The sequence below is a fragment of the Brachyistius frenatus genome, unplaced genomic scaffold, assembly GCF_029030835.1.
Source record: "Brachyistius frenatus isolate BFR_SWC_R1_liver_20210118 unplaced genomic scaffold, ASM2903083v1 Contig_34, whole genome shotgun sequence".
Classification (NCBI taxonomy): Eukaryota; Metazoa; Chordata; class Actinopteri; family Embiotocidae; genus Brachyistius; species Brachyistius frenatus.
In genome coordinates this window covers 4,163,376-4,188,381 of record NW_027210633.1, presented here as the reverse complement: position 1 = coordinate 4,188,381, position 25,006 = coordinate 4,163,376, and the positions used below count along the sequence as shown (strand labels likewise).

General features: G+C 44.1%; 1 protein-coding gene across 1 annotated transcript; it reads right to left on the bottom strand.

The window, feature by feature from the left end:
- Nucleotides 1-5: 5 nt before the first annotated feature.
- On the bottom strand, nt 6-24,510 carry mtmr4 (myotubularin related protein 4; the record flags this gene model as incomplete). The annotated part of the gene is made up of 16 exons (XM_069700453.1): nt 24,337-24,510; nt 16,165-16,254; nt 10,981-11,097; nt 9,850-9,879; nt 9,189-9,271; nt 7,591-7,757; nt 7,399-7,495; nt 5,011-5,124; nt 4,727-4,917; nt 3,754-3,882; nt 2,398-2,509; nt 1,663-1,858; nt 1,376-1,561; nt 1,008-1,178; nt 222-376; nt 6-72 (listed from the first exon to the last, which is right to left on the bottom strand). Coding segments are annotated over exons 1-16 (1,950 nt in total), but the record flags the coding sequence as incomplete, so codon positions are not given.
- Between the last annotated feature and the right edge of the window lie 496 nt (nt 24,511-25,006).

Genomic DNA, 25,006 nt, shown 5'->3' with positions numbered 1-25,006 from the left:
GATGTTCGCGTCAGGGGCACCCCGTTCTCAAAAGCTGACAGCAGGTTGTCCATGGAGCGGGTCTTGGGAAGTCTGGAAATCAGAAGAATATGAGGAATAATCCAGTTCTCAATTTGGCACTCTAGAGGGCAGTCTGGCTCTCCGTGACACCCTGAATGTTTCACATAAATCTCTGGTCGGGGACAGCAAGAACAGATCTGATTTGCATCAAACGAACATACCTGTCCAGGGAGCGGGAGGTGAGCTCCTCTCCTGTGACGCATGGAGGGAGGTAGAGCTCCACTGAATCATCCACAGCAGTGCAGGGGGAGGAAGTGGGCAGGTAGACAGCTGTCCACAGCTGGAGCGCCCGAGTGTGGCAGACAGGCTGCAGCACCTGGCGGACAAACAAGAGACGAGGACCATGCTAGAAGGTCAACATGCAGTAATGAGGATACCTGGTATTCTATCATTGCCGTGTATTATGATCCCATAATTCTTTGTGAGCGTGGTTCAGAGAGGGCGACAGAGACAGCAGGACAGATTTAACGGTAATCTTTAAATCTTTTATCGGTTTGGAAGTTAAAAGCAAAGTCATACTGTCGATTAATCATGAAATTAAAAAAAACACACATTCTGATCAGGATTTAACCCTCCTGTTGTCCTTGGGTCAAAATGACCCGCAGCTGTGTTCAACCAAGTTCTATTATATTTTCATATTTTTGGGGATCATTGGTGACAAGGAGGCTGTGAGGGTTTCTTTAAAGAATGATGACCAATGATCCCAAAAAATATCGAAATGAAATAGAACTTGGTTGAACACAGCTGCGGGTCATTTTGACCCGAGGACAACAGGAGGGTTAAGAGACGTAAGGGAGAGATTTATAAATTCAAATACCACTGTTCCCCTCAGAAAGTCACCTTATTCCTCACTGACTGACAGGCTCAGTGGCCGACACTAGGAGGCAGCCTCCAACTGTTACTGTATGTCAGTGCTAACTCGTAGTACTGTAAAAACTGGAAGGTACCATGTCATGACTGGGGATGTAGAGGAAGTTCTGGAAGTTCTTGTTTCCAGTGCGCAGCAGCGACCACACGGAGCAGGTGCGTTTGTAGATGTTCCTCGCCTCCCTCTCACGAGCGTTGTTGCACAGAAACGTGCCGTAGAGACACGAGTACGTGTGCTGCACCAGCTTGACCTGGACGTGTGAGGAAGAAACACCGAGTCAGGAATGATGCACATGATTTTCTCGCCCTGACAGTTCGGTGGGAAAGCTGACTGATGTGAAACACTGACGTCATGTAACGTCTGGAACAATGTCTCAAGAGTTATTGGCGAAATGGGAACAACAACAACACGTATACAAGCAGCAGAGAGTTGTGCACCGACACCCACCAGGAAGGCCTCGTTGAACTCAAACAGGCAGGGGAACTGTTTGACCAGCTGGTGAACGCAGTCCAGCCACTGCAGGAAGACGGGACACTGCTCGCTCACGTCGTCGGCGTTCTCCTGGTGGCCGCAGCGGTCCCCAAACTTATGACCGTAGTCCAGCCACTCCGTCTCCACGAGCACCTGGAAACCCTGTGGACGACACGGTAGTCAGTGCTGACGGTAAGTCCAGGGAACAGAGGAGACCTAAAACCAAACATATCTGAATAAAAGCACATGGCGCAGACACTCACCTCCAATGTCCTGTAATAAGGGTCCAGCAGGACCTTGGAGAGGGCTACGATCTGCGGCGTGCGGTCCCACCCGTCTGAACAGTGAACCAGGACCGGACGGCCTTCCCGCTCCACAGCTGAACATACCAGGGTGGCTGCCTTCAGCATGACAGACAGGTGCTGCAGCCAGCGGGTGCTCTCGAGTGCCGAGAGCCAGCTGGAGACACAAGAAGAGGCTCGTTAAGACAAATAGTAATCTGCAGTATGTAGAATATGCCCTCACTGACATACTCTGGACCCCAGATACTGTGTAGGTACACCAGCTTGGGTTACTCTGGGTTGACTTACACAGTGGGGAGGCTCTGATGGAGATATGTAATGATGAAGAGATATAGGTCAGAGTAACAACAACCCTCAAAATAACACGTGACATCAGAGCAGCCAGGTTACCCCATGTACTGTACATGAATCCACACATACAGCGGACAAACAGCCACAGAGGTAAAACACACACAGCTGACCTACTGAAAACATCCGTGTAAACAGAGGAACAAACCAGCAGCCGCGACACACGAACTCGCGACTGATGAGCACAGACAGACAGCTGGCCGGCTCAGCAGGAGTCGGGCTGGCCGGTGGCAGCGTTCCCATCTCTGCGTGGTGTTGCCTTACGGTGGGGTGAGACCGTTGAAGCGGGAGGGAGGGACGAACGAGGGCAGAGCCGCTCAGACAGAAAGGTCAAACGGATCGACTTACTTTCCTGGATCCGGGATCTGGCTGCAGACGGTCCGCAGGGCGTGGAAGCTGTTCCGGATGGCATGGATGTTGGCCATGCCCATGAACATTACCTCACAGTTGGGGTAGTACTCTGAATACAAACAAACAAACAACTCGGATGAAGGTCATCAGATATAAAAAACACTGCCAGTAAAATACAGAAGCCTCATAAAGCAGCCACAGTTTTTAGAAATGATATTTTCATGTGACTCCTTCAGTTAATTGCCTCCTATAAAAGGTGTCTCATGTGCAGCTCCTGGAGGCAGTAATCATTTCAATTTTTCCAAGTTGGACAGCTACACTAAAGTTTAGAGAGGCCATTGTTTCCAGCCCTTTCTTAGACAGACGTGTGAACCAAAGCTGCTCACATTGATTCATGTGCATTGCAGCCAACCTCATACTTAATAAACGCCAAACAGGCTGACTTCTATAACACAAGTCCAATATCAATCTAGCACTGACAGGAATGTAAATGTTTGCAGGTGCTACAGGGGACGGCTAAAAAAAAGAAATTAAAAAAAATGGACTTATAGTTGTGTCCCATACAGCAGGGGTCTCCGAGTGTGTGTTCAGTATCAATTTGTTATTTTCCACATAAAAGAAGCTTATTTAACTGGTTTGGTGGAGCTCAGCTATGTGAATAAATGTTACAGTTTCACACTTTAATTTTGTCAAAGTGGCTCTTGGAGGAAAAAAGATGGGAGACTATCAGATATATCAGACCCTGGTTCGAAACATTGTTTGCTTTGCAGCTGCTTTATCTGATTTTTCATAAGAGCAAGCTGAAGACACAAAGTGACACGTTGTCACCTCATAGTCGCTGTGGCGAACACTCTGGTGAATAATTGCCGATGTACACGTCCAGCAAACACAAGCATTTATGGTTGTTTCCGGATAACCAATATTGACACCTCATCACTTCTATTTCCGTCTCCCTGCTCTCTTTAGTGAGATGTTTGGCGCTTTGTTTGCTACTTGCCAACTTTGTCTGCCATTTGGTCTCAACAGGCAGTTTTTTGTTAGAAAAAAAAAAAAAAAAAAAAACAGCAGTTGCTCTGCAAATGAAAGTGATAAAAGTGGAATTTGTGGGCTGTAAATAAAGAAAACACTAAATAGCTGTGTTGTAAATGTTTTCGTGTGTGTTCCTATATCAGCGTCCCTTTTAGAGATATAATCCATTGTTGATACAAAGGTACTGAACAGTGCTGCTTTGTTTCTCAATGACTTTCTTCTGCCTGCTTGAATCACACACACACACACACACACACACACTCAAATTTTTTTTTCAAATCCACTGAAATGATTGACACTTCCTGAATGTTTGGTCTCACAAACCTTCACACTCGCAGCCCCCGCCCTTGGCCCGGTTAGCCACTGCAGCGGTGTACGAGCGAGCATCCAGAATCAGCAGCTTCTGTGGCACAGTGTTGTCGTCGCAGCCGGAGCCGCCGGTCAGAGAGGAGTCTGAGGATACAGGCGGGAGATTTTTACTGTTATGAGAGGACAGCGTGACGTGAATGGACCTGCTGGGTGGAGGAAGGGTGGAGACAGTGTGAAAGTAGACGGAGGGAATCAGAGAAGAGCCGGGAACCTCACCAAAAGAAACCGCCTCTACTTGCAGCTTACTGAAAATCAATATCTCCTCCTGATGACAGAACCACTGTAACGATCACAGTCCTGCTCTGAACAGCGACCACACAGAAAGACGAGTAATTACTGCGAGGCCGAACACCGAACTACTTCTCTCTGCACTCGCTCGGTGTTGTGCTGCCACTCGCTCTCAGGCCCGCCGCCGTGTATCTGTGCCTGTAATTATGTTGAAGCCCTTTGCAGCACTTTCCGACGTGACGCATCGCTGTCGTCTTTGAAAATTAACAGAAATTAACATAAGAGATTAAAGAAGTTTGATGAAGGCGCAGAGGTGTTTTTCTGTATAAGCTGCCCTGACAGCTGTCCTACTTAGAGCCTCGTAACCTTTCTGTCACCCAGACTGATTGTAATGCGGTAATGCTGCTGAATAATTAATGCACTTCTCTTTAAAATGGCAGCATATAAACAATGAAGGACCATAAATATAATTCAACACTAATCAATCTCCTATTGTATAAATTGGTGGAAATGTAATTGTTGAACAAACCCTACATGTACAGGTTTAACTGAAAATAGTGTATTGGTTTAGGATTTTTTTTTTTTAGCATAATTATCTGCCTTTGGAAGTAAAGGAAAATATTAGACATGTAAATGATGGAATTTATCATCAGGTCACAAATAAAGGGCCAAAGTTTGAACAATTGAATAACAGCTTTACCAAAATCACTATCAGAGGAGTCGTGAGCGTCCCCACGCTGTCGGCAGGCTGATCCACTCTTGGCTCCGGTGTCCATCTGACAGGCCTTAGCGATGGATGTCACCAGGTACTCGTCATCCGTGTTCCTCCAGCCCCACCAGCTGATCTCAGGCTGGCTGCAGCGAGCGATCACTGCCCCATTCTTCTGGTGCCTTTGGGACAAGGTTACAGAGTCACTAAACACAAAAGCACATCTAAAAATCAAGTTAAGGCGGGAGAATACGTGTGATAGTAAGTAAACCTACCTGTAGACCACCACAGGTATCCTCTTCCAGGACCTGAAGGAAGCCACACTCTCCAGCTCCTTGTCAGTGATCCATATTGGAGCCAGGAGTTTCTGTGGGTAGCTGGAGCACAGCCTGCAGGCAGAGCAGGAGGCAAGAGCTTTTTAGAGGTCGACCAAATGCAGTTTAAGATGCTGCATGATCTTTCAATGTCTTTTAATGAGGAAACCCGGGATGAAACAGGCCTTTGAGCTGCTGCAAACACACATTATCTGAGATGTTCTACTTTTCAGGGTCACTGCAGCATCAATAACACTCAGCTCTGGCAGAGAACAAATCACACAGTGCTGCTGCCCAACTCCATCTGTCTCTGGTCTCCTCCACCTCCTCTCCCTTGATGCTTTCTTCAATTTCTATTAACTTGCCGACTGTCTGAGGGAGAGAGACCGTGTGTGCGAGTGTGTGTGTGTGTGTGTGTGTGGGGGGGGGGGGGGTACTGTGCTGAGTCATGGGCCTCAGCAGGCTACAGCTTGTTTAATTAGCCAGTTTGTCCTGTGTGTCTGTCTCCCTCAGCAGGACGTGCTCTCTCGGGCCCTCCGAGCAGACTGACCTTTTTTTATGTCACATTTATTTGCCCAGACAGCAAAGGGGACAATGATACACCGGTACACACACCCATTCAGTATTCTGTTTGAGTGATTACATCAATGTTACTCGTGTGTGTGTGAGAGAGTGTTAAAGACTAGACTTGGTGATGTTACTGCTGACCTGAGAGATCAGACAAGGAAAAAGTGATCAGCTTTAAACATTAATGGATTTTTTTTTCCCCCTCCTGCTACTAATCTTTTTCTTAGTCTATATTTGTTTACATTTTAGCAAACTAGCACTATTACAAAGTACTGAGACTGTTTCTGTTGTGCACCAACGGAGCAGCATCAACATCAGCACCGGAGTTACACGTGTTGTTGTGACGACTGGTGTGTGCACACTCGCAGTTTCACCACGGACCTGAAACTTGAGCAGGGAGCCCGTATGAAATGTGTCAAACTCAGGAAATCATCAACAAAGACGACTTAAGTACTTCAGAAAATCTACGGCAATGACGCGGTGAGCCGGTTGAGGTGTTTTGAGCAGTGTTTGCGTTTCAGCGGGGCAGATCATCACCGTCCGCAGCGGCAGGAGTTCAACCGAGTAGATTTTCTTGAACATTCGCAGTGTTGTGAACTGTGAATACGTCTCATTTGGGTCAGACCATCAATATCGAGCTCCACTGTGATGCTCCGAGGGAAAACACTCGCGGCAAACAACCCAAACTGCGGCGCCGTGGAAACTGGTTTCTCCCACATGACAATGCGTCGCACCACCCTACTTATCAGATTTGGCTCCCTGCAAAGTTTTTTTCTGTTTCCCAAGAATCTCAAGAAGAATTTGGTCCATAGCGAAACTGCCAATGTCACAAATCTTCACAAAAACATGTGCAGCTCAGGTGCTGGTGTTGATCAAGAGACATTACTTGACATAGTTGCTGACGAAGGTGATGGCGTCGTCCTGCTCCGTGCACTTTACCGTGGTGCGCTCTGTTCCAGTGCAACAGGAGCCGTCTTACAAATCTTTTATTCACAGAGAAGTAAACCTATCGTTAGCCATTAGTTTTTCATGTTTACAGTGCAAACATTGATGCACACACAACTATCACTGATTACCTACTCACTACACATTAAAGAGTTAAAGAAGTTGTTTTGTGATTTTAAAGTGCATTTAAAGCCTTGAATACACAGTGGACGTTCAAGATGTTACACTTACACCGAATCTAAAATTAGTATCATGTTGGTGTGTTCAGTTTGACAGAGTTATGAATCTAGGATAATGAATTTGAACATGGCTTAGTTCAATCATATGATAGGGCGTTGCCTTTCACCTTGCAGTGTCTCTGCCTCACATGTCAATGTCTCTCCTCTGCCCCCTCCAAGTTAGAGGACCTCTGATCTACAGTGTCGACAGCTGCTCTTCTCAGACAGTGAGCTTCAAATCTTTCAGAGACTCATTCCGAGTTTAAATCCATCTAAACTATTCTCCAACAAAAAGTAACTAATTCAGCACAATTTCAAAACTCCCATTTCCCTCCAGAGTTGTGACACACACTGCTGAGAGGTGCCAAAACACACACACACACACGAGCTGTTCAATGTGGTGACATTGCGGTGACAGTGTTTCTGGTCCTGCCTGATTTCAGCTGTACTCTCCGTCACAGCTCTCACAAAGCTCCTTGAAACTCTGCCACTCACTCTCCAAACAGTCATCACATCTCTTTACAGTCACAGTACTCTGTACCACCAGCACGACATACAGTACAGTTATCTGCCAGAACAGGGGAGCAATGCTTTTTATGGTAAGGAATCTGTGACACACTTGTAGTTGCAGTTGATGTCGGACACTCTCCAAACGTTCTGCGTGTCGAAGCCCATCCTCTTGACCTCTATTTCCATTCTCTGACGCACGTGATCACCTGCACAGACACGGAGAGAGGGTATAAATGAAAACCAGAAGTCCACAGCAGTACTTGTTCTTCGACATCAGTGTGAGGTTGTTGCATGTATGAACCTGGCCGACAGAGATGAACGTGCTGGTCCTCATCGTCAGCGCTGCCTCCCAGACACCACGCATGATAGGCCAGAGCGAACAGGTCCTCCAGTCGGGACGGGTGGGCTGTGGCCCGGTTCAGACGCTTCACCCACTCCTGGCACAGCTTGAATGTCGCAAAGTGGCATCTGTGGAGCACCCACGTGAAGATTACAGAGATTCAACGACAACCTATATCTTTCTAACTTCTTGCATCGGGCACAAAGGAGAAAAGCAAGAAAAAATAACCAAACATTTTATCAGATGTTCAGTGATTTTCCGGCCTTTAAATAAAGGTAATAATGCAGCTGCTTAATGACGAGGAACCAAGATGCCACTGGCACATCTGCTGCTGAGAATCTGAAGGCTATGGTGATTTTGAACTTCGCAGATGTCCATGAACAGATACAGATGAGAATTTCAATCTGCCGTGAATAGAAACAGGCGTGGGCCTTTTTTTCCCCTTTGAGACTCTGCTATTATTGTCTTTATATTTTCCATCTATCGGTTTAGGACAAATGAACAATGTCACAATCACAGCAATGAAATGAAATCACTGAATAACAACAGCAACAATTCAATTCTGTAAAACCTACTCAGTTGAAGGAGAACAACTGTAATCCTTTGATTCAGGGTTGAATAAAACATTAAATTACAAGATACCTGCCAGTATTCTGCAACCGAATGAAAAAAATTTAAAAAATGAAATTATGGTTTTAGTGGTATATGGAGATTCTGACAACCTGAGCCTCGGGCTTCAAATAAAGAATATTGACAATATCAAATACTTAGTCTTTTTTATTAATTATTACCATTAATTGATTATTAATAGGGTATCAATTATTTTTTGTCCAACCAAAAGTCCTTACGTTTTCAATTCAAACTCAAATTATTCAATTTAAAAACATAAACAAAAGAAGCAAATCTGACATTCGGAGAAACTGTAAATATTTTACATTTTTCTTTTACAAATCTACTCATCATGACTAATCATTTGAACACCGATAAAAAAAAATAGACAAGACATGACATTTGTTAAATGTTTCATCACACACAATGTATTATCTGACTTTCTAAAACCACATTCATAGCATCAACTCTTGCTTCAGAATATTATATTTTGTAATTTGGCTTTCTTGAAGAAATTGTATTTGCTTGATTCCTATTGTTCTGGGTTTTGTACCCTCATGGTTGAAATGCACTTATTGTAAGTCACTTTGGATAAAAGTGTCAGCTAAATGAAATGTAATGTAATATTTTCACTCACTTTACATAAGCTGTGATTACCCTGTTGAGCTGACAGGACCTCACACAATCTTCCTACTCACTAATGTGATGGAGTAATTCATGTTCACGTCAGAATTACTTTTTTTACACCTGGAGATATTGATTAATGGTTAAATACATATAAAGTGCTTCTAAAGGCCGGACAGAACTGAACTACTGTATTATTCATTCAATTGAGCGCCACAGCTCTGCACTGTATTTACTCTGCTTATCAACGAGAGCATCATGAGCCGTCATCTGTGTGTGTGTGTGTGTGTGTGTGTGTGTGTGTGTGTGTGTGTGTGTCTCCTTACCTGACAACTTTAGAGTCTTTGCAGATGATGTGTAGCTGGAACATATCTCTGCTCTCCACACTTTCTATCAGCCTGAGAGGCACCTATAGGGGGAGACAGAGAGCTCTGTGCAGTCACTTCTGATGGCCCACAGTCAGAGCAGACAGCACATCTGCAGAGAAGTTACCACCCTCTGGTCTACAACCGACTGACTCCAGACTAGACACCCAAAGTACAGCGCTAACCTCACTGCAGAGGAGGACAAGACCTTTTTGGTACTCAGATTTTATCTCTAGATCTCTGATATGATACCAAAGAACAGCCATAAACCTGCTGTTTATTCTGAGTCTTTAAGTGTGAATGTGGACTGAGGTGTTAATGAAGGTGCTGCCTGGATTTATAAAAGAAATCACGCAGCTTCACTTCAAGACAAACCTTTTTGGAGGAGCACTGTGCACCTTGTATGAATGAGGAAAAAAAAATAAAAAAAGGTTTTATTCCTTGTCAAAGTCAGTCCTGAACCACAATCATTTATCAGGCAGCTTTCACACAAAATCATAACTCCACTCAGTTGAATGTACTTTACAATTTGTGCCTTATAATCGTGTTGAGTGAAGAGGAGCTGAATGACTAGGCCGTCTAGACTGTGACAGGGGGTGGTGTTTTATCATATGGTACTCACAGATATCTCATTGTCCACACCAGGGTAGGTCTAAGACACAGTGACACCATGGAGCACACACACAGAGAGAGAGAGAGAGAGAGAGAGAGAGAGAGAGAGAGAGGGAGGGAGGGAGGGAGGACACAAGACAGGAGGAAATGGAACAAAAACAAAAACTATTAAACCAAAAGAATTCAGGAGACGCAGGGAAATGAAGAGTTAAAAGGAAAGAAAACACTGGAGAGGCTGTAAGATGAAAGAACGCAGGTGGTGTGCTACTTGCAGTACATGAACAAGCCAAATGGAAATCATGGAGAGAAAGACAAACATAGACAGGAGCAAAGGGCAAGAAAACAGCTTAGAAATAGGGGGTGAGCTGTGAAGGGGGTGTGTGGGTGAGAGGTTGCGGCTTGTTGACATTCACACAGAGTTAATGTGTGCAGCTGGGGTCAAGGCAGGAGTACGTGGGGTAGGAAACCAGCTCCATAGGGTGGTGAGACATTAAGATTTGCCTTAATCTCAGCAAGAAGTCAACGTCTGGTGCGTCCTGGTGACACCCCCCCTCCCGCCCCCGCCCCGTTCCCCCTACCCCCCTTTCAAAAGCCTGTCATCGTTTCCACACGCCGAATCCTTCTGGAAACGATGACATGGATTTCGAATGAAGGAGGAATTTCACTGCCAGTGAATGCAAACAATCGGGCTGTTTGTGTTTGAGCAAGGCCTGACGTCAGCAAGAGCTGGCTGCTGGACTTCAGTGCCAGTGGGGGCCGGGCCTTTTGGAGCCTGGATGACGCGGTAAACCTCCCCATGTCTGAGGATCAGAGGACCCGCTACTCCTGCGGTACAACCCTGGTACACACAACTTGGTGCCAAATAAGCTGGAATACGACTTAAACCGCTTTACGGGTAGCTCATGTAAAATATTTGTAGGTTTATTTGCCTTGTTAGCACAATAATGTGTTTATAAAATTTATACTGGGGAAAGGGAAAAAGCCTATGAGCGTCCAAACTAAACATTATATCCTCCTCTCGCCTGCTATTGGCTTCTCTTGTGGCGTGGCATGGCATGGCAGCGATCATGCAAACACTTGTGCCATTTGGACTGAAGTGAGAATTTTGTGGTTCTGCAGTATGTTTATTATGTGCACTCACGTTGATGACAGAGTCCTTGAACTTGATGTGGAGCCTGTAGTTAGAAATGGCAATGACGGCTTCATCAGCACGACCAAGATATTCCACCCCTTCCCCCTGAAGAACTGGGAATGGCACCTGGAGACACAAAACAGAACGATCGTTTAAGTCTGAGGGGAATAAAACATGACACCAGCATCTGTGTATTGTGTCTCCTGGAAGTTTAGGCATGACACCCACATTTCACATTTTAAAGCTGATTCTAATTATCTCCATTCAAATCTCTGGCTGACAAGTCCAACAGTCTACAGCCACACTAGCGGCTCTGTGACTGTGTACTTCAGGCACAGTGGGCTAAATGCTAACGTCAGCATGCTTACAATATGTTTCAGTCACCGTGAGGACATGTTTAGCCGGCACAACATTCACAATCTCACTTTGGCATGTCTGTTTACAGATGCTACTTAGCACTGAACTTAAATAAATAAATTGAATAGCAAAACTTTTGCAGATATCAAGTCATAAACCACAGGATTGGCACTCGATTGAAAAGTCAGGGGATCGACAAAGTCAGTAGGATCAATCATCTCATCAAAGTCTGTTGTCAGTACATCGATTAAATGTTGAGAGATTAATAATAGGAATATGTTACAATTGACCTGCCAGTGACACTAGAAGGTCATAAAATCACAAAAAGCACCATAAAAGCCTGCAACAAAACAATAGTTGAAATTTTTAGGTCTCCGCCAAATTGTATTAAGACTAAATAAAAAATTGAAATGTGATTTTCTTAAAGGCTTAAATGGTGTTTTATTTGCAGTCTTGATATTTATGTGGTTTTAAGAACTAAAAACATATAGTATATATATATATATATATATTTATATTTTTTTTTTTTTACACACACCAGTCAAAGTTCATCAACCTGTCAGAGTGAAATTACAGATATGAAAATAAGAGGGACATGAGAGACACTGCAGGTGTGTCTGTCAAATTAGCACATAGTAGTATCCCAGTAGAAGCTGTGTGAGTGCAGAGGGCTCATTGGTGAGCCTGAATGAGCAGGCGGGGCTGGGAGCGAGGTTACCGGCACCGCTGCTGATGATGCATTCAGGGATCCCAAACTGTCCATTAACATTCTTACTTGTAGCCATTTTATTACAGTCACAGCTAAGCTTTGGCTTCAGCTGCAAGGAGACTCCTACATTAAGGTAATTGCTTCCCATCCGAGGTTGATAGAACATTTTTCATTCCATTCACGGACAGGGTGTAATCTTTAAAAGCCAACAGATTGGGAGAGACACGCGGCTTCTGTACGTTTACCAACATCTCGATGATTTTTCAATTTATATGACAACTGAAGCTTTGAAGCGAGTTCTGAGTGGTCGGCATGACATTGACCACTCTGGTAAATGTTATTACACCGTTTACTGAAATACAGTGAACCCTCGTTTTTCGTGGGGGTTACGTTCCAAATAGAAACCGTGATAGGCGAAATCCGTGAAGTAGTAACCTTTATTTTACAATTGAAATAGATAGAACTGGACATTAAATATATCTACGTTACATATAGTCGTAATGTGATTTCAATGCACGATGCAAATCCGTGAAGCAGCGAGACCGTGAAAGGTGAACCGCGTTATAGCGAGGGTTCACTGTACAGTGAATTATAAAATCTCTTGTGACTTCTGACCAGCGGGACTTGCGCTACAACATTATGTTCAGAGACTAAATTACGTTCAATCACCGTGCAATAAAACATGCTCTCTGGATGATGTGAAAAAGGAAAGCCTCTCGGTAAAGTGGGGGATCTTGTTATGCCCCTTTATTCCTCACTTGCATAAACTCTTCACACTTCATTTTGTCTTAGTCATCACTTCTGTGTGATCGCTGTATGCAGTTTTTCACTGCCAGCTTGCAACTAATCACCGTCATTGGGGATCACGAATTGCAACTCAGGTCGAGTTGTTGGTAGTGAGGACAACAGTGTTGCTTAGAGACAACATTACCTCACTGCATTAGCATGCACTGCTGAGTCACACAGAGGAGGACCCACTAGTGCATGTTAAAAGAAGACATGCAGCAGGGTAGATGGGGGATTACAGGGAGTTGTCAGAAAATCAGGCTTACTTGAAACACCATCCGCCAACACTGTTAAAAGCACAGCCTTAAAGCACAGATCACACGAGCTTTATGCGAGTGATAGACCCACAAACCACCAGTTAACATGGACTCAGACCTCTTCCCACTCTCACAGCAAAGAGACAATACATAAGCTATCCAAGATAACACAGAACTATCCCTGTTTCTTTAAAAAGGAGCGCTGCAGATTGGTAAGAGGTCAAAAGCCGTCGATTTACCAGATTGCTGATGACTGTTGAGCTACAGAGCTTATGCTAAAAAAAAATATTAAACCCCTGACATTTATCACTGCTCCTGCTGTTCCTCATCACTAACTGAAAATGTGCGTCCTGACAGCATGCATGATGAGGGGGAAAAAAAAAAAAAAAGAGTGCTGCTTAACCTGGGAAATGGAGCACTAGTACTCCGCACTCACACATCAACAGAGCCAAATATAGGCTGCACCCCCCCCCTCCTCCCCTCCCTTCCCTCCATCCTCTGGTCTCCGTGCATCAGGACTTTAAAAAAAGTGGGATGTTTAAAATCTCAGGAAAATATACTATGCATGGAGGAATATTTCAACTGCAACTCAACCAACTTTACAGTGATAGGAGAACAAAAGCATGCCGAGTTCAAACTCTGGGAAAAAGTCTGTGAAAGGGTTCACAATATAAAAAGGACATAAATGGGCAAAGCCTTATCGAAAGCCTTTTGTGCACGAGTGGGGGAATGTGGCCGATTGGCATGAAACACTGCCTGAACAGCAGCAGCAGAAATGTCTACCGAGCGTGTCGTGGAAGAGAGCTAACACGTCCTGCTGCGAGCGCCATAGTTAACATGCTGCACAGACTGGGAGCTGCATTAAACAAGCTGTGCTCCAAAAGTAGGTGCATGACTCACTGGCAGGCAGCAAGTGCAGCAGAAGATACCGTGTCACGTTTCCTCTACGAAGCCTTCAGCAGGAGAAATATAAAAGACAGAGAGGGGCGGGTGAGCAGAGAGGCCCGTGAATAACACTCTCTGACTTGCAAGTCGTGACTTCCGGTTCGAGCAGCCTGCCAGTGAGAACATGCACATGTGCAAATGCACACACGACTACAAGCCTGCACCACCACGGAGGAGAGGCAGCGCAGCATTAAATATGGAGAGGAATGCCTTTAATTTGCCGGAGGGCAAAGCTTTGATAAAAGACATCAGCTGTCAGTGAAAGTATCATGGGAGGGCCTGCACACAAAGAAGAGCACAGAAACAGAGACAGTGTGTGACTGCATTTGTGAATGCAGTTGGTGGGGGTGGGGGAGAAGCAAAGACATAAGTGTAGAAAATGTTGCAATGAGAACAACACAAATACAACAAGTATTTTCTTCTGTCTTCTTGATCTAAGAAGACAGAAGAAAATACTTGTTGTATTTGTACAGAGCATTAACTTTACTGGACACCATGATACAGATTCCCTCAGTTTGCACACTGCTCGGCTGGAAACAAATAAATCGGAGATCTTTGACACGCAGGTTCTTTGAAGCAGAGCCCTTTAACAATAAAAACACTTTCAAACAGGTTGACACTCGCTGCAGTTCATTGTAAACCAAGTGGAAACATGCTGAAATTGGAACCCCCAAAAGGCAACAACAGACAAGAGACCCCGGGCTGTGCAGACACCCTCCCCTCCACCTCCACCTGTCCTTTGTCCAGCTCTCCAGAGACATGAAGCTCAGCTCCATTAGCCAGCCAGAGAGCACAAATCCAACAACACAGAGGGCACGGCACAAGTTACCCATCCCAGCTCTGCTCCTGGCATCCTCACCACGGAGTAGACTAACAAATCCTTCTCATGTAAGTAACCAAAATGCTTTTAAGCCGCCCCATTTTTTTTTTTTTTTAATCCACCACAGCTTCTATTAGTGAAACGGAGTTGGACCTCAAACAGAAACAAACCTCTCAAGTTAATGTTCAGCCGCGTTTAGATCGTTTCTTTCTGGGACTGACGAGCTTTATAATTTTGCAGCAAAAAAAAAAAAAGAAGCAGCAACAACTGTGATGTCATCGATTGGTTTGTGAACTGCGATTCCGAAACCTCGAGTTTTAATTTTTGCCGTCACCATCTTGCTATTTTGGAGACTGAAGCTGCATTACACACTGCCCTCCCATAGCAGAAACCTGACTGCACCACAGGTCTGTCAATCAAACAGACACGCCCTCAAACATACCTGTTTTGGAGGGCTTATGTCTAAGTAATGATAAGATTATTTTCAGATGGACTGCCAGAAAACTAATAAGAGGGAGTGACTGTAGTGAATGACACCATAATGAAGAAAATGGTATTGACTTGGGAAGTTGAATGGGAGTCTATGGAGCCAGGGTCTTTTTGGGGGGCAACCCCTCGTGGCCCACGGCGGTATTACAGTTTAAGGCACTTCCGCATTGGCCTCACTTTTCAGGCCGTCGTCCACTTTTACATAATCTCTGTGAATAACATGAACATATTTACAAACAGAAGTTTTAAAATAGGCATCTCATGATAAAGAGCTGAGTGGGGTAAGAAGTACTGTGACAACGGCTACATTTGCAGGGAGGCCTGTCCCACACTTGTTCGAGCCCTTTTATGGTGTACAAACAAAGGCTTTGTCAACATTTTTAACTTCTGACTTTCAGAACATTCTTGCAGAAATAAATGCTTTATCTTATCAAGGCAGCCTTGTTCTCAATTATTTTCTAAACAAATGTTAAATAAAACTAGATTTTTTTTTTTTTGCTAAAGTACAATGAATGCATCGGCTGAATTCAAATGCAAATATTTAGTTGCCTAATTAACTTTTTGTCATGTTGAACACTGATAAAAGGAGGCAACACAATCACACTGAATAAAAGCTCCTCGAGGACTGTGTCATCATCTCTTCATCAGTGTCTGGCCTCGAGCCCGCCAAGTTGTGACTCTTGCAGTTGTATTTTGGCAATCATGAGTTGACACTCTACACATTACCAAGCTTCGGGGAAGAGGGTGTGTCAGAGGAGCACTCTGATGTTACACCAAGAGCAAAGACTGGACACTAGAGTTACGGGGTTTATGAAAGCCAGTCAGCTCACCTGAAGGCTTTCATCCTCCTTCACCAGCTCCTTCTGGGGGAACAGGTCCTTGGCCTTGATGTACTCCAGACTGGGAGGCCCCTCTTCACCCTGTGAGAATACAAACACAATACAGATAAATATTCCTGTCTTTATTTGGGTGGGCACAACAACATGACCACCCCATGAAGCTACATATAAAAAACAAAACTAAGGAAAAAGGTACAGAAATCCATACAGGTTAATGAAAGAACAAACCTACAGTAAATATTCTCACTGTCCTTGTATGAAGCATGTATCCGGGTGGTTACCCTCTGGTGTAAAATGTGTGCCTGGTGGAATTTCACAACCTCCAATAACTCCCAGACATCACGTAGAGGATTAAGAATTGACCACAGGAGACCTAAAATTCCTCTTAAATAAGTGGCACATGACCTTGTGAGATCAATGAAGCAAGCCATTTCAAAATATTTACTGCTCAATGCAGAGCTGCATTTTCCATGACTGATAAATAATAATGAAACTTTTGCATATTTGTATTGCCCTTGCTTTGGCACTGTGCAGGTAGGTACTGCATGTGAAGATGCTAAGGCGACACTGGATACGAAATAGCTGCAGACTTTGTGACTGGGTGTTGCAGTGCTGTTCAAACAAAGATACTGGAACTCAGTAAAGTGCTTCACACACTGGACCAGTTTTTCATGAGTCATACACTGCCACTGTCTTCTTATGGGGTTTAAATAATTCCTCGCGAGGATCGTTTTTGATAGCCGTGCAGTATGTACGGGACCGAGTCGGTCATGTAAACTAACCTAAACATTTCTGGAGGTTGCTGATAAATCAATTGACTAAATGCACTCTTAATCAAGCTCACACCCGTTCTAATGGATGGATGGCTAAAATTAGACTATAGCGCTTTCACAAGCGGCAGAAATGAGAATGAGAGAGGAACAAAGAGGGCAGTGAACCCTGTCTTTGCAGCTTCGGGTACCAGCGCCCCCTCTCAGACCGAGCAAACACTTTAATCAGGTCAGACTTCAATCCCCGGACAGAAAGGGAAGTGCCCTTCATTCTCTTTTACCCCTTTTGTAAAATTCACCTCAGTAGGTCAATAACCCATTTTTCAGTTTATAATTTTAAAAATATATTTCCAAGTATACCAGCATCCTGCTTTTGGGTGGAATTCCATGTAAAGGTCACATCACTAATACGATAAAAAGAAGGAACATAATGCAGAGTCTCTGCTTCCCGTGTTCAGTATGTCAAGCTGCCATTATGCAGGTTTCTCATTGTCTGCTATAACATGAACATGCAAGTGTTTCACTTCTCCACATACGACTGGGCAACATACGCATTTATATTAATACCATGAGGAAACTAGTTATCGTTTTGGATTTTGGGCATTGTAACATGGTGATGTGGCATAATTGTTGTCATGTCCTAGTTTATACCTTACCACACTGTTCTGGCCGTGCTATTATTTGCCATTCACCATCCATATTACTGATAATCATGTATCAAAAATCTTATTGTGTGATAGCACCAACAACATTGTTGCAGCATGGAGGTATTTGGTGAAAAATATGATGTTTGAACTTGTCCAGCTCTCAGTCTGTCCCTGTCATTGCAGCGCCTGAGGTAGCCCAGCAGTTGAAAATGAACCTGCAGGTTGCTGGCTGTCTGAACACTGCTGCCTCTGCTACTCTGCTGGATTTGGCTCCTTCATCTGAGCATGACCGTCTGTCATTGTGGTTTCTTAATGAAAACAGATATGGAGTCCTGACTGGGTGGTTTATTTATATGAACCACTTGCTGTGTCCTAGGACAGGTGACATGACAAAATGTCATATGCTATAGCGGGGAAACCCCCTGATGTCTGCAGACAGAGCTCCTGCCATGTTTGCAGTGATCACATCTGTTATCCGAAGGTCCAAGTCTGTAATTAAACCACACAATAAGTGTACCACCCATCAAGCTGACTGGTAACAGATGGATATGGAGTTACTGCAGTGACAATCCCTTCCCTAGAAGTCACCAACATGTCATCGTCTGATTTCATAGATCACAACATGATAGCCAAAGCATTATTTTTCATCTATAGGCACAACAATGAAGCAACAACTTACTGCTCACATGACATAAACTCCTTTGAATGGTAACAAAGGTATATTGCTCCCATTTCAAATGCATCAACAACTACCAACTACAGTGTTTTGAAAATGTCAAAAATAAAATGTTGCATGGGTTTTTCAAGAAATCAAGAGGGAATCAAATATTGAGCAGAAATAATTTAACAATCAATAGAAAATGACAGCAACTACTTTAACAACCGTAAAACCTTAACTTTCCAAGAAAAAAAAATACAACAGTTTTTGCATCTTTTTATGCAAAGACTTGATGCTTTTATGAAATATATGATGCTAAATGGGATATCTTTGGATATTTATGTTGGGGCCAAAAAATAATATGAACACTCCACCTTGGACTCTGGGAACATACTCAGTCATTTTAGAGAATAAATATGATTGATGCAAACAATTATTCGATCTAGGTCCAAGTATATGTCTAGTCTAGGGAGTTTTTCCTTCCCTCTGTTTGAGGTTTTTCTCCCTTAAAAGAGGAGTTGTTTTTTTTCCCTCCTAGCTTATGAGGGAATTGTTGAATTGTTGGGTTTCTCTATAATATTGTAAAGTCTTGCTGTAAGGACTTTAATGTGTTAAATGCCATGAAATAAGCCATGTTGTGATTTGGCGCTATATAAATGAAATTGAATTGCATTGAATAGTCTAGTTTAGCTCTAGAGAGGACACGCAATACAGGTGTCAATATCTTGGGATCCTTGGATGGAGGATCCTTTGCTGCTTGTAATGTTTGTATTGATGGCTTATTGTGGGTTTGGGAAGTCAGTGAGTGGGACAGATTCATGTGATAAGTCACTACACAAAGCCAATCTACCTGTACTTCTACGACATTAATTGTAATAGATGGCAGCGCTGATGGCAGCCTGGAGGTGGGTGTCAAGGCTGCTCCAAACTGAGATGTCTACTCCCTAAAAGATGCTCCAGTGTTAAGTGCTGTCTGGCATTAGTATGGGCTCCTTTTTCTTCCAAACGATGCCATTATGTTCACGCTAATGCTGTGTTTCTATCTGCACATAAGACACACTCGAGGTGAAGGAGGAGTGAAAACCTTTATTGCTCGTAAGGAAATTATGTCTCTTGGGGCTTCTTCCACTATAATGAAGAAATGTCCGCAGAATGAGAAGAATAGGAAAACCACTAGTTCAAAGATTATGTTAAGGTGGTAGTTGTCGTTATACCAGATAGGGTCCGGTCATGATTTAGAATAGTCATTAAAGCATATCAAATGGAATAGTTTATGTGTCTATTGTCTTGTCTAAAAGAAATATAATTTGTTTCGACCAGTACCTGGTAGTAATGCCTTACTCCTGCCAGATGGTGGCAGTAATGCATCCGGAAGCAGTTTGCCAACCGCCATCATACAACAAAAGGAGGTAAAGAACAGGTTTCTACCAGGTGGCGGTAAAACCTGCCCTAACCCTAACCCTTTGACCCGAGTCGGCCTTCAGCCTTAGACTGATGAGGCAGCTGTGCGTCATCAATTTGACTTATTTTCACCTGAGAATTGGTGGACTGCGACAGTGGCCATCAGTCAGAGGCCTGCTGCGAGGCTCGGGTCATCACAGGCGGATCTCGCGCACACACACTGTTGCCAGGCAGCCTGAATCACCAGCCGGCCATATCGTCTGCTTTCAGAATAAAGTTTACTTTGGCGTGCCAAACCGTACCGTCATAAATTACTGTAGATGCTACTATTATAGAACCTCCCAATCAAGAAATCCAATACAATCCAGTTGAGAGGAGCCTGCAGTCAATTTATAGACACACACAGTCAATAATCCATCCTGTCCCCTGCTCCCTATAGGTCTTGCACTGCACTACCTGCACATACTTGGCAGCATTTACTCAATTCTCTTATGGAGCAGCCCTGACGTTGCATTCCTCGGAGAAGCCTGCTAGAACACCGTGTACTTTAAAAACAAGAACAGCTAACTAAAAGTTGCATAGATGTTGTTCTCCTCCATAAAAAAAAAAAAAAAAAAAAAAGAGCAACAACACTTCAAACAGTTTACCTGACGAGTTATTGTGGCAGCTTAACGAGACAACGAGGGAAAGAAAATGTCAGGTTCACATAGAAACACTAAACTGCATTAAAGCAGTGACATTGACGCAGCTGGAAAACTTGTAGCAACTGAAACGTCTCCTGCAGACAACCTTCACAGCATTTCAGCTTCAGAAGTCCTTTTGCTCAGCAGACAAGACCTGATACAGACTGGTTTTAAAATTGCTTACATTTGGGAACAAACACAAGCAGTGAGGCACTTCTGTTTTCTGATTTTTGGTCCATTGCATTGTGTCCACAATCAGCTTACGGAAGATTAAAGGAAAAGAGAAACGCTCTCACTTCCAACCGACTCAAAGATAGAGCACAGCTTGTCCTGCGCCCGACACGTTTTTGCTTCGTCACTGCTGTGAGCCTGCGCACCCTCCCCCACCTTTGCCCAACCGGCAATCAAAAAGCTGGAGCAGACCGCCATGTGCCTCCGTGCATTCATCAAATATAAATGTCAGAGTTTCGTAGCGGCATGGTAACATGTACCGCCAAAACAGTATCAGCGACAATATCAGCTACTGTGGCAGCCAACTAGACAGCCATGATTTAGCAGATTAGTGGTGTGTGTGTGTGTGTAGGGAACAATGTGCACGGCTCATTTTTAATGGACCAGGTTTTACTTGTGTGAAAACTGTGCTGCAGAGATTTTTGTATGTACGTGAATGGAAATGTGAACCTTAAAAGGCAGCATGACATCAGAGGTAGAAAAGGTAGATAGAGTGTAAAAAGACACTGGCACAGTCTTCATGAATAAGTGTCTGGTTACCATGGATACAACAACCTCTTTTTAGAGTCAGAGTCCCTTTCTCTCCAAAGCTTTTGGTAACAATTTGCTGTCCTTACTCACCAGATTATTTACTTAATCTGACTGGGGCTTTGTCCTAGATTTATGCAGATTAGCAAAGCACTACATGATGCAGAGGTGACCTCCTGAATATGTGGGCAACACAAACTTATACGTCTGCTTTTAACTGTCCACTACTTTGCCGTGCTGGACAGATTGGCACAATGTCTGAAATGTAAAGGATGATCCTCAATAAAGTGCCAGGTAGTTTGAACAGGACGAGGGAGGATGCAAACAGAGGCTGCATGGACGGGGCACAATGAAAAGCAGCCCATATGACATGGAAAAACAAGTAAAGCAAAAATATTATTTTCCGAGTGTAGTTAGAAAGCACAGTCCAAGTAAAAGATATCAGAGTATGACGAATCTCCTCAAACGCACTTCTGTTTCTCCCGGCTCCGTCTTTGACTATGTTAATATTTCATAGACCACCATGTTGTAAACGATCAATCCCATTTTGGTGTTATAACTGGGCAGTACTCCAAGTACAGAGGAGAGACTGGGCAGGAGGCCGACTATTCTTTAAGTAGAATTCCTCTGAAACACACCAAGTTGGAATGACGGCACGGTGACAATGAGTCCCTCTATGTAGACATGTTTAAGATACTGATTCTACTTATATTTGTTCCTCTGAGAAATGAAGTATAAATATGCGAATATTAAACAATGTAATGAACTGGTTGACAATTAATGTTTTCTCAAAACATTACCATGAGCAAAAAAAGCATACGCAAGCAAGGAAAATGCTTGAAAACAACTTAAAATGGTAGCTTAGAGTTTTACAGTAACATATATCAAAGGTAAACACTTGATCTCGGTACAAATTTGATTAATTAAACTTTCAAAGTGTGTTGCACATCATGCGGCTAAATAAAGTAATGCTCGGTAACAAAACAACTGAAAACAATCTTCTCCGTCTCATCTTGCCGTATTTTTTGTCCTCTATCAGGATGCAGCGGTCATGATGACTCCCTCAAAGTCATACCGTGTGTTTGTCATGGTGTCGGTCAGATAACCGACCCTTCACGGGTACCAGCAGGGCGCAAGAAAGTTACACAACCTAAAGCACATCCCTCAAAGGCTTTTGGCTTTACTTGCACTCTGGATTCACTTAGCAAGTGGATATAATAGAATCTGAGTCATGGAAAAATCTTAACCAATTCAATTAGGCTTTTTATGGCTCCATTTAGTGCAGACAACATATCGCAGCGGGAGATAAACATGGTGTATTGGATCAGTAACTCCAGACGATTATTCTATTGCTGGATCATAACAATGGTGGTGATGGTGACAACGCTGCAGCCTCCTTCTGAAGACTGACAGCGCCGGGATCCACTTAAATAACAGAGGACATGGATGCTAAATTATACAGACACTGACGCAAAAAGGAAGAAGTGCAGACTCAGCTGCACCGCAGATATATTAAGGAGAGATCATAAATTGTGTAACGCCTGGCCATGTCTGTTCACAAGAGAGGAGGAGAGGAAGCAGCAGCTGCACGCTTCCTGATCCACCTGATAACTTTTCAAACAAAGCTGTCTGAAAGAAATAGTGCCGAGGAAATGAAAGAGTTCCCGATATTTTTACGTCTCGTGTTGGAAACAATATGTTAGCGTTAGCGTCACATTAAGAGATGCCAAAAAGGGAGCAATCCTCGATTTCGTCTGGACAAATTACAGCTTACTGCGTGTTCATTCATCAGTCTGTTGGTGCACCATCTGAAAAACTATTGCATGGTTTTCTATTAAATTTTGGATGTTTATGTTTCCCAAAGGACGAAGCCTACTTACTTTAGTAATCCTCTATGACTTCTCCTCCAGCACCACCATGAGGTTCACATTTGTGATTTGGAGCAAAATGTCTCAACAACTGCTGGAAAGATTGACATGAAACTTGGTAAACATGTGTTTTCCTGAAGGAGGATCTACAACAACACAAAATGTAAGATGCACAGCTGCCTCATCCCTTAACCTTTCCATCTAGTGCCACTATTGGAGCAACATTTTACATGAGTTATATACCCGTTACACTAATGATATTTACATCAGTCCGAGCTGTACTTTGTATTTAGTGCTAAATAGCAATTGTTAGTCTCTAAACTCAGACAGCATGTTAAACATCAGGATGTCTGCTCTGTGACTGAGTTGTTGTGATGCTAGGACTAGCCTTTAGCTCATAGTAGAAGCTCACCGAGCTGCTCACATGGCTGCAGACTTTTAGTTTTTAATATAAAATGTATAAATTACACTGCAGGTATTTATATATCCACATCTAAGTTCTGTAATAATGAGGGCTACTGAGGTTTGAGATTTCATTTCTACCGTGCATCATAATTTGAATGTTTTTTTTTTTTCTTTACTACAAAAGATCTCGACCCAGGTAGCAGACGCTGGTTTTGTCAGCCCACAACTAAGGCAGTCCATTATTATATTTAGAGGTTACTACCATAGGATGGCTTGCAGATGAGTGAAGGAATTTAGTGTTTTGTTGAAAAGGAGACTTGCTGTAAGTTAGCGGTTAAGGGCTAACAGTGGACATCTCTGAAAAGGTCAGATGTTAACATATGAACCATCAGCTAATTTAGGCCCCGAGACTTGGGGCCGACACCCCCCCCCCCTCAATCCTAAACCGCCGACCTTTTCACGGTTCACTATCTCCGGATTTAAACCTAGAGAAGCAACTGTTCTGCATCAGTCCTCCTTTTACCCTCTATATGATGCTTCCTCACTGGATGCAGGTGCTCCACTGCAGTGAACACACTTCACAACAGTGAGCGCACAGTGTGCTCACTCTCAGCAGCACAAACACTTCACCCATCCTACTCCCGACAGGCCTCCTCTCCCTTCACACCGAACATACCGGCGCTTCAAAGCCCGACATGCAACAGAGGCGAGAAATGACAGAATTAAAGTAGCTTTTCATCGTCTCGCGCTTGATAAGACGCAGAGCGAATTAAATTATGAGTATGGAGTCAGTGTTGTTAACTGAATAACTGCAGTGTGTCAACCAACACCCGTCCCCCATGTCAGACTGATTAAGATTCAGGCACACACAAGCAGGCAAGGTAGGGGAGGGAGGGGAGGAGGCTCGAACACACACCCATCACAAGTGGGACCCAAAAAAATGAACATCCAAACAAAAGCTGGAGGACTTACAAAGCAGTTGAGCATGGAGCAGGACACCCTCCCTGCGAGGCTCATGTCGAGGAGAGGCAGGACTGTGCCTGAGCGACACGCAGCCTATGGAGCAGCAGCACGACCAGAGCACGAGGAGCCGGCATAACCATTCTTCTCCCAGCCTCTCCACCCCTGGACTGCTCCCAAACCCTCTGCCTGCCACCCCGATCCCCCTCCCCCCCGATCCCCACCGTTTGCTCGGTCCCCCTTCTCAAGAGGTGCTGTGGGACGGCGCACCAGTCCCGGCTCTCATTCAGGATCCCACCCCACCCCACCCTCCCCACCACCGCTCCCACAGACGGGAGAGAGAGCACGCCGGTCTGTCTGAACACAGCCCCTGTTGCACTGCTGAGAAAAGGAGGAGGATAGTCCATAAAAGGTCCAAACGGGAGCAGCGGTCCACCCGATCAGCGGAGTTAGGAACTGAGGGGGAAACAAAAGTGATGAGATGACTGCAGATGTGCCGTCTCAGCGATAGCGCGTGGTTGGGGGTGGGGGGGCGGGGTGGGGTGGGGTGGGGGGACTGGCAGCAGGAGAAAGCAGTAGAGAAAGGAAGACAGAGGGAACTGCCGGATGCTAAGCTCCACCCTCTGCATGCGCATCTACCAACCTCTCTCACACTCACCACGGTCACGTTTCTCCCCGTCTC